Below are 9,993 nucleotides of genomic sequence, written 5' to 3' on the forward strand. Positions count from 1 at the left end.
TAGAGGTAACTACCTACCTAGACAACAAGAGTCCAAGCTTATTTATGATGCGTGGTACATAGCCGTAGGTACGTGGTTGTCGATACATCACGCGTGATGGAAATGGAAGAGAGTGAAGGGTGGTGATTTGGTTTTGGGTTGGTCTGGTCTGGTGGCGATGAAGAAGCCAAACTGACAGAAATGGGGAAAGAAGGGAACCAAAGGATGGAGGATGAAGATGAATTGAGAAAATAGGAAATACAGCCATAAATTGATGAGAGTCATCACTGAAAATGTTGGTATTGAGGTTCTGTACCCTTCTCTTTCCTCGCTTCAACTTGCGTACACAAACAAATAAACATCTGAAGGTGAACATAACATAAACACAATTCCGTTTCGAAATCTCCGAGAGTGAAATCATCTACGATTAAAACAAAGTAAACTAAAATGTTCGCGAACAAGCATAGTTGGTCTGGCCCGGCCTAGTAGCCTCGCTTGATCCTCAATCCTTGCCAACAAAAGAAAACTCATAATCTCCCACACCTTCCGTCTCTGCCCGGGTATCTTCCGTTCCTGCTCCCTCTGTTTCATTCCTTGCTCCATAGGCCACAAGTAAAACGAGAGGCCATCTAGTAATGCAAATCTCCAAATTCACAAGAAGAATACCTAGGTAGGCAAGTCCCCTTGTGATGATATGAGTGAAGAGGGCTAAGCCAGTCCCAACCACTTCAAAGCCTTCCTCTGCTCTCCCCCCATATGTGTCATCGCTCCCGGAGAATGAAGGGAGCCTTTCCGTTGGTCCGTCATCGTTGTGGTCGTTCTCCTTGATGCCGGGCGGTTGTAGGTGTTGTTATAGCTGCCATTACCTGTCTCCGGCATATTTGGGTTCGGGGTCATAGGCCTGTTGTTGTTGCTGTTCTTCCTCCTCTCTTTCAAGCCTTTGCTGGGTTTCCAAGCTTCTTCCGCCTCCAGCGCTGTTGCCAGTGCCCCTAGGCCTATGACTGACCCTGTCTCGGTACTGTTCCTACCAGTGATGGGCTTCTTGCTTCCTTTCTTGTGCTGCTGCTGCTGCTGCTGCTGCTTCTTTCCCATGCTACCATGTTGTCTCTCGCCGCCGATCGTTCTCTTCTCACTGTCCACGCTGCCACGACCACCAAGGACTTCATCAGGCGGCAGCGGAAACTGTAATCCTTGCCCACTGTTTTTCGTTCCACGTTAGCAAATAAACCAATGAATGCCTCAACCTCAAGAAATGACAACAACAACAGCACATACCTAGCAAACCTCTCCCCAAAATTCTTCCTTCCCGCACCCAACAACGTCTCCAAATCTACCAACTCCCTATTCCCCGCCACGGGGCTCCGATGTCCCATGGTGACTCCACCGCCGGTGGCAGCGCCGGAAGCAGCGACATGGGCCTCGATTTGTGATTTCAAAAACATGGGCATCAGTCGACGCTCTTCAGCGTCAATGTCAAAGAAGTCAAAGGGGTCTTCGTCGGATCCGACTTGGTCGTCGTCGTCATCATCATCGTCATCGTCTTCGGCTTCAGAATCGGGATTGTCGTCGTCGGTGTTGAAGTCGGTTCTGATCGAGAGGTGCGAGGAGGTGGATACGCTAGACGACAAAGGGCCGGAGGAGAGGGAGAGCGGGGATTGGAGTCTCGTTGTGGTCAGCGGCGCTGCTGCGCTCGGTGTCGTGGAGGATGTGGTCACGATGGGCACGAGAGTTGGTGGTGGCTTTTGCTGTACTACACAGGTAGTAGCTGTGCCGATCTTGGTCCGCGGACTGATGGTGTGTGATCCGGAGGGCGATGCTGGCGTCGGTTTGCTGCTGCCGCCGCTGATGCTCGGGCGTTGGGAAGTCGCTCTGGTTATGGAATGGGGAGATTGTGGTAGGACGACACTAGGGCTTGCTACAGAAACTGTGCCGTGGCTTATGAGAGTGTTGCTTCGAGTCATCGACGTGCTGAAAGTCGACGAGCAGTGAGAGCAGGGAGGAGGGGAGATGGAGCGGGTCGGTAGGTGAATGGCTGCTGTGGGCATGTAGGCATGGACGTGCCCGTGGCCATGGTTCTGGCAATTGCTATGAACATAGGCGTGAGTGTGATTGTAGGTGTCCGCCGGAGAGGCAGGAAGAAGAGGTGGAGGGGGAGTTGACATGGCGGCGAATGTTGATATAGCAACCGGTGATGGCTTGTGGCGTGGTGAGTGTTGTTGTGGTGGGAGTAGAGGTGCGATGCTGGGATTCGTCAGGTTGCTGCTCTTGGTGCTCAAGGACCTCGCTGTGATCTCCTTTTCCTTCTGGACAGCATCGGTGGCTGGAGACGTTGGCACATCATCACTCGTCTGGGGCTTGTAAAAGTCCGAGATCAAGACCAAAGTGTCCCGGATAGCTTCCACACATTCAGAAACCTCGGCTACAGATGCCACAGACGATACTCGATAATCGGCCATCGAAAATATTGTTTTGTCGGTCCCCTTGGAAATCCCAGCCACCTTCATGACTTGGCTCCCCATAAGCTTCTGCATAGCCAGCATGGTAGACAAGTGCTCAACGGGGTATTCGATGAGAAGAAAGCGAACGTTGTCGTTTCCGCGCAAGTAAGTGTCGACATGGGGAATGATGAGGCTTGCCAGTAGTGTGGGGTTGGAGAAGGGGTTCTCCTTGGACTGCTGGGTCAGCGGCTGGGAGGTAAAGGTCTGCATAGCGTTTCCAATCAAATATCTATAGGCAATCGGGTCAGTTTCTCCTCACACCACACTTATCGTGGAATCAAGCTTACCGCAAACCCAATCGGCCGCTCCGCGACATTCCATCACCATGGGAAGAAAACCCAAGCTGCTCAATTTTGGCCATAACTCCTTGTTTGAAGTTCTTTTTGACACCATCCTCGGCGCCAATGGCCAAGATGAGATCGACGTCCTTCTCCCCCTTTGGCTGATCAGTTTCGGCGCACATTAAAGGCTCCCAGAGACTGCGCAACTGTGGATCCGGGGAGTCAATGTCCGGAGACAGGTAGTCAATCTCCTCGATTGGGGTATGGACGTCAAGGACCGATCGAATGGTGTTTTGAACCCACACGGCAGTCTTGTTGTGGGTAGAAATGTTATGGAACCTGCTTGCCGACGGTGTGACCGGAAAGGAGGCGGGAAAGACATAGCCAGGTGTGGTTGACTGCGGCCTGAGCTGTTCTTCGTACCGATAAGGGTCATACTCGGAAGCGGGATAAATGTTGTTTTCGCTGGGAGTCATGTCCTCCAGCTCTTCCTTAGGGCGAGGACTTACGGCGATCGCATCAATATTGAGCGAATCGGTCGAGGTGGGAGGTGGGTGAATGGAGTCGAAGCCGTCTTTGTAGCGACCGGACACGAAGCCGAACTGGTCATCAGGTTTGCCGTTTGACAAGTGGATCACGTAATGCTCATTGAACGGTAGAAGGGGCTCAAAAGGTGCCGTTTCATCTGATGATGTTCGACCTTTGGTTCCGATGACACTCTCCTCAAGGTCCAGCCCTTCAAGGGCCTTTGGCTTCTTCTCGAAATTTCGAAGCGAGACGCTGAATCCTGGCGGTTTGGCAGATGCCCTCGCGTGGCTTCCCACGTGGATTGCATCTCGTGTTGCATCTCGTGTTGCATCGTGGGTTGCATCGTGGGTTGCATCGTGGGTTGTAGGGGTGGCAGTTGAGTAATTAGATACGCTCGCTGTGCCGTCCCATTCTCTGTCTTTATCTTCGGTACCAAGACCTGACCCCAGCAACGCGGTCGCGGCGCCCATACCTGCGTCATCTGTCAACTTCCTTGCATGCCAGGGTTGAGCAAAAGCTTTGGACGCAATGGGATCCATCTGCGCATTGCCGACATGATCCACTTTGAGGTTGAATTTGACGCCTTTCAGGTTCTCGGGAAGCGGAAAAGATCTGGCCTTCTTAAGCTGTCCCTGAGTGTTGTTCGGAGGAGAAACTGTCAAGGAAGATGTTTTGGTTGCAGGGTTCGACGGGACGAGAAGTGGTGATGGGAGTAACTGGAATACGTCTGTGTTTGCGGCCGTTGACATGTCCGAACCGACTTCCCTCTCACGGATCACCCTGTCGCGAGCGGCAGCCATGAATCCAACGGCGGACATGCTTAAGCTTCGTGGCCTCATGAATTCGAAGTCCACGCCGAGGCCAGCGTCATGGTTCGGCGGCTGAAGGTTTTCTGTTTCCCTATCGAGCGCATCAGCAGCCCGCATGGCTTTTGTGATTGGATCTTCCACGTCATCGTCGTCTTCTCTTCCATTGGTTTTGATACCCTTGTTTGCCCAAACATTCTTATTGGCATCGGGGTTCCCGACCGACGTGTCACTCGATATCGGGTCGATGATCGAGTCCACATCAGATCCATCGTCTTCAAGGCTCGTGAGACCCTGGCTCATAAGTCGGTCAAAGATGGCTGCCGCCTTTTCCAGATTTCCTGCCGTGTAAGCCTTTCCAATAGCATCCAGACACATGAGCTTAGCACCGCATGTCCCCCCTTGTAGGAAAACGGCCCGCTTTCTTTCTGCCGTGGAGTGTTGAAGGAACTCCATAGCCACCGAATGCCTTCGCTTGGCTGCGTTGTGAATGGTCGATATGATTTTTCGAGGATCGGATTTGCGACGTGACTGTTCCGGGTCGTGTGATATCGGAGATGTTGGTATATAATGCTCGATTTTTGGGAGGACAATGATCTGCGGTGAAGCAGGGAGTAGGTATAGCTGCGTAGCGACAACCTCTTCTGGACCTTCTAGTGCTATAACACTGCCGCTTTGTCGTTCCCTGGACTGAGAGGGTGCTGTTGGTGGGTTGTAGCCGGCCATATTAGATGCGAAGAAAATAGATGATTTCTGGATTGATTATGAAACAACAACACGGGGCGTGTGACCCGGCAGTATGGGCTGCGTCTGTGGATCGGTCCAGTCAGAGATTATCCCGTTACTACACTTGACTCGAGTGTGCAACTGGAAGTTGGTTTGTGTTTTTAGAGAAGGTCTGAGACGAAACACGGTAGTGATGGGCGTACAGCAGGTCGGCTGGCTTTAGCTTTGTTTTGTTGAACAGCAAGACATAAATACAGCGAGCTCTTCGGGCGATGGCGTTTTGCCTTTTGGTTCCCAAGTTCCGGTGGGTGAACGTTCTCGGTGGCTTGGTGAGAAGTAAACGAAAAGAGTGAGACCGTTGGGTTGCATCAACAATCGGCGTGGACAAATGGGATGAGAGAGTAGAGAAAGGGTGGCTTGCATGGACTTTCACGGACACGGTAGAGACTTATGAAGCCAGACTGGAGAAGCCCATCAGAGACATAGTGTTCGAGGAGGGAAACTTGGACGAGTAAAAAGGAAAATGCAGAAGCCGGAAAGAAGTAGGTTTCATTCGAAGTGGAAGATTTCCGATTCACAACCCCTTGCAGCACTGACCGGAGAAGCATCACCGCTTGCCGGATGGAAGGAGAACCACCTCTTCGGGTGTCCCCATGGATGGCGGCATGACAAACCCAGATCATCAAGATCATGATACTAGCAGATCCGGGGGATGCTCACGATTTTTGAGGGTGGAACCTGCATCTTGATGATTGCCCTTATATTAGGTGGTCCCAGGGTCCAAGACAAGAATGAACCACAGTTCCTTTGTGCCAACTATGGTTGTTGATGAATGCCACGTTGGCTTCAGGGAATTGTGGAGGATTGGGCGGTCCATATCTTGTTGGTCTTTTTTGTCGAGTTGATCGACGTTGGGTGATCTCCCGGTAGACGGTACAAGGTGAAAAGGGACGAAAAAAGAAAACTGACACAAAGGGCGTGTTCGTTACCACAGTAAAAAGTTAGGGGGGATATTACATTACTATGCAGATTCTATAGCTGCACTTCTGCACAGTAATGCAAGGTTAAGGCACGCCAAGACCTCTTAACCACTACTCTTACTACGTTGCGTTCGTTAATACTAGTTTACTAGTATACCGAACGCGGGAGCGCAGTACAGCAATATAGCAGTAGCAAAACCGCGATGCTTAGTATAGTATTAAGGGGCTTAGTTCTACTTATATATACTTAATATAGTATTGAAGTCCCTATTTCTATTAGTATAGCTTAGATTTAGTAATTACTGGATAGATAATTAAGTCCGTATTAATTAAGTTGTAGTAATTAATACTATTGATTATTATATAAAAGACGAGGTTATTTGTAAATCCTAATATTTCTTTCTTTTTCTTCTTATTACTTTTTTTATTTCCCCCTTTTTTTAGTATTACTATTACAACCCTCAACGATATAGCCCGTATAGCTAAGCCTATTAAAACCCCTCCTTCTACTTCTACTCCTACTTCCTCTAAAGCTAATTCTAAAATGAAAATTACTACCGGCTTTTAGAAGAAGAGTAGTTCTAATTCTTAAAGGGGGTTATTAGCCCGTACGAAGGCTACCCCTAAACACTAAACCTAAGCCTAATCCTAGAAGGATACTATTAATAATACTATTACTATTATTACTACTATTAAACTATTTCGCTCTTAGACTATATATACTAAACCTAATTATTATAAAAACAATATTATATATAGAGAATTAAATTTATAATCTAGTATTAAGGCTAGGGTAATTAATAAGGCTAATAATACCGACGAAGCCTATAAGGCCGATAAAGCCTACAAGGCCGGAATAACCGACAAGGCCGACAATACGGATAAGGCTAATAATATAAACGAGGCCGACGATATAGACGAGGTTAAAGCTAATAAGGTTGAGGCCTAAACCTTTATAAAGGATAATAATATTAAGGTTAGAAGTTAGAGCGAGGATTATAATAATAGATTACTTAGCGAAGAGGATAAGCTATTAATTAAATAAGATTTTGCGGTAAATAACGACTATAGAAGTTATATAAAAGAATTTAACGATAATTTAAAAAACAATAATAAACGAGAGGGGGATATTAGTATAGTATTTACAAAATACAAGGGCACGGACAATAGCAATAATAAGACTAATCTTACCCCTTCGAAGAAGAAGCCTATTAAAAAGCCTATTAAGAAGCCTATTAAAAAGCCCAATAAAAAGCTTATTAAGAAGCCCGCCGAAGAGAAGCCCGCCGAGGACAAGCTTACTAAGAAGCCCGGTAAGAAGCCTAGTAAGAAGCCTGCCGAGGAGAAGCCTACTAAGGAGAAGCCTACTAAGAAGAAATATACGTAAGCTATTTAACCTAATATTCTAAAATTAATAGTCCTCTATAAATTGTTTGTAACCGACGGTTTAGGGTATTACTATAATAATACTTTCAAAACTTCTACTTATATCCGGGTTATTAATAAGATTTAAGTAAAGTATCCTAACTATACTATAATATACGAAAGTATAAAGTCTATTACCGAAATATTTAAAAGAAAGTATTATATCTTTTAATATTTAGGCCGTCTATTTAGGGTTAGTATTAATATCGATACAATTAGGTAATAATATACTCTAAATAATAATATATAGGTTATACTAGTTAAAGTTAGTATATAATTATTTAATTATAAGGTTAATATTAGACTATACTAATTATAATTATTTAGAAAGATTGTAATTATAGTTAATTTTAGGGTTAGCCTTTTATAAAAGTAATAGTCTACAAATAATTCTAAGGTAATATACCTACTACTATTAGTAAATTAGTAAATTCTAGTACTAAGCCCGCTAAATATAAGAATAGAATTAATATAAATACTAATACTAACGATAGTAATAAAGATAATAATAATAAGGATAGTAACAACGGTAATAGTTGTACTAAGAAGCCGAAAGTTAAAGAAACTCTTCGTAGAGAGGTATTATATACTTTAACTAGTATTTTTAAGAGTTTAGAATTATAGGCTTTAATTTTTTAAATTATAGTAAATAGTTATATTAAGTACAATACCTTCGAATAAGAGAGATTTAAAAAGGGGTATAGTAATTCCGGTTATTGGATACGTAAGGCGCTTACTCTTCTCAATATTAATTATTATAACTAGCCCGCTCTAGTAAAGAGGGAGCTATTCGTTTTATAGAAGGAAGAAGCTATAGTTATATAATTCGCTTTAATAAATAAATCCTAGAGGGTCTTCTTTTTAATTAATATTATTAACTAATTTATTTTAAAAGGTAGTATCTGGCTTATTCCGCCCTTTACCTAGCCCTATACCCGCGTAGTACCAATAGAAATCCCTTTTGAAGACAATAAGGTTTAGTTATAGGATAGTCTTTAATAGGCGCGCTAATTTATTATAATATTTATTATTACTGGCTCTTTTCCTATATACTTAATTCTATATAGAAGTATTTTATTAAATATCTATTCCCCATTAAGAGTAATTCGTTTTTCGATTAAGTTATATAACTCTTAATTAAAGGAGGGGGGCTTTAGTAACTTTAAATACCCGTCTCTAAAGTAAGTTACGGGGTATAGTAATTAAAAATATAAGGCTACGCTTACTATCTTAATTTTACAATTATTTCTAAATATTGGTAGTCGCTATAGCCGCGGCTAATTAAATTAAAGATTTAAATTTATTAATAATATAAGACTTTAATAAATATATTTAAAAGGGATTAGCGACGGTATTAGTATTAATATTATAATTATATTATTATTACTATTTTTGTAGTTAAATTGAATAAATACGGTATACGACGTGCTAATTAAGGTAGAGGTATATAACGAATTCGTTAGAGGATAGGACTAGTACTACTTACTACTAAATATACTTTACGCTTATTATTAATTATTATTAGGGATCCTATAGAGAAATATAAGAGTATTTTTACTAATTAGCAATTAATAGAATTATAATTAATATAATAATATTGAGGTTATTGTACTAAAATTAGGGTATAAAAAGGTAGCCGAGAGGGAGAAATTTTAAAAACGACCAAATTAAAATTAATAAAAATTAAATTAATTTTAAATTCTAGCTTCTATACTTAAGCCTAAAGCCCAATCAGCCGTACGCGTATTAGCTATTTACTAACTTATTTTACATTATCAAACCTTATCCGCTAACTAAATAAATTCTTTAAAACCAAACGCACAGACCAATATATAGGCAAATACGGGAAGGCTACTAAAGTTAGTATAAAAAAAAAATTATAGTAGTCTTATAGTAATAAAGATATTTATACACTTCATTAAAACAATAACTTTACCCATCTAAATATAACGTACAACGTACCCTTCCTTTATAGGGGTAATATATTTAATAGCCCAATATACGTACTAACCTTTTAAAATCCCGCTTACTACCCTTATAACCTCTCCTCCTCTTAATAATTCCTTTAACTTATTTATTTATATTTTACTTCTTTACCCTTAATTAACCTTATTTTATAAATAATAATTTAAAGCCGGTCTATTTCTAGTAATTTAAAGCCGAAACCTTATTTTCAATCTCGAAATTACTAAATAGATTAAAACCATCGACCCCGCCCTCTTTAATTACTAAACTAATAAAGCGAAGCTATTATAATCCCAAGTTACCGAAGTGAATTTATTTTATTATTAAAGCGTAGTAGATTAAAGAACTCTAACTACCCCTCTCCAGCTTCAATTATATTTTAATTTACTATTACGCCTTTTATTAATTTAATTTAGGTGAATTTACTTTTATTAAAACTAAAATTAATATTATTGTAGGCTAAAAGGGTACGTAAATTACCTATCCTTCTATTTATTTTATTTTATTTATTAATTCTATAACCTAGCCTCTCCTCTTATAATAATAATAATAAAAAGAAGTAAAATTTAAATAAGTAAGTTACCAATATCCTATAGTAATAAATTAATATTTATATTAGTAGAGCCGCTAATTCAAGCGGAGGGCCGGCGAAATTACTTCAACTTTTCTTTACTTTCGGATATATAGGTAAATATTATTCTTACTCCTATAATTATTATCCTTAATATCCTCAATATCCTTATTATCCTTAATATCCTTATTATCCTTATTATTATTATTCCTATTCCTATTCCTATTCTTATTC

The 9,993-nt window shown here is 41.9% G+C and overlaps 1 protein-coding gene across 2 annotated transcripts; it reads right to left on the reverse strand.

The window, feature by feature from the left end:
* Nucleotides 1–238: 238 nt before the first annotated feature.
* Nucleotides 239–5,783, reverse strand: NCU08487. 2 transcript variants are annotated; one of them, XM_011395313.1, is made up of 4 exons: nt 5,022–5,783; nt 2,765–4,902; nt 1,255–2,706; nt 239–1,177 (listed from the first exon to the last, which is right to left on the reverse strand). In XM_011395313.1, exons 2-4 carry the CDS (start codon nt 4,816–4,818, stop codon nt 688–690), a joined length of 3,996 nt encoding a protein of 1,331 aa, XP_011393615.1. In that variant the 5' UTR covers nt 4,819–4,902; nt 5,022–5,783; the 3' UTR covers nt 239–687. The 2 variants fall into 2 exon arrangements, with proteins under 2 accessions (XP_011393615.1, XP_011393614.1); XM_011395312.1 differs by having other exon boundaries at nt 2,765–5,783.
* Nucleotides 5,784–9,993: the final 4,210 nt, after the last annotated feature.

Source organism: Neurospora crassa, linkage group II (genome assembly GCF_000182925.2).
Source record: "Neurospora crassa OR74A linkage group II, whole genome shotgun sequence".
Lineage (NCBI taxonomy): Eukaryota > Fungi > Ascomycota > Sordariomycetes > Sordariales > Sordariaceae > Neurospora > Neurospora crassa.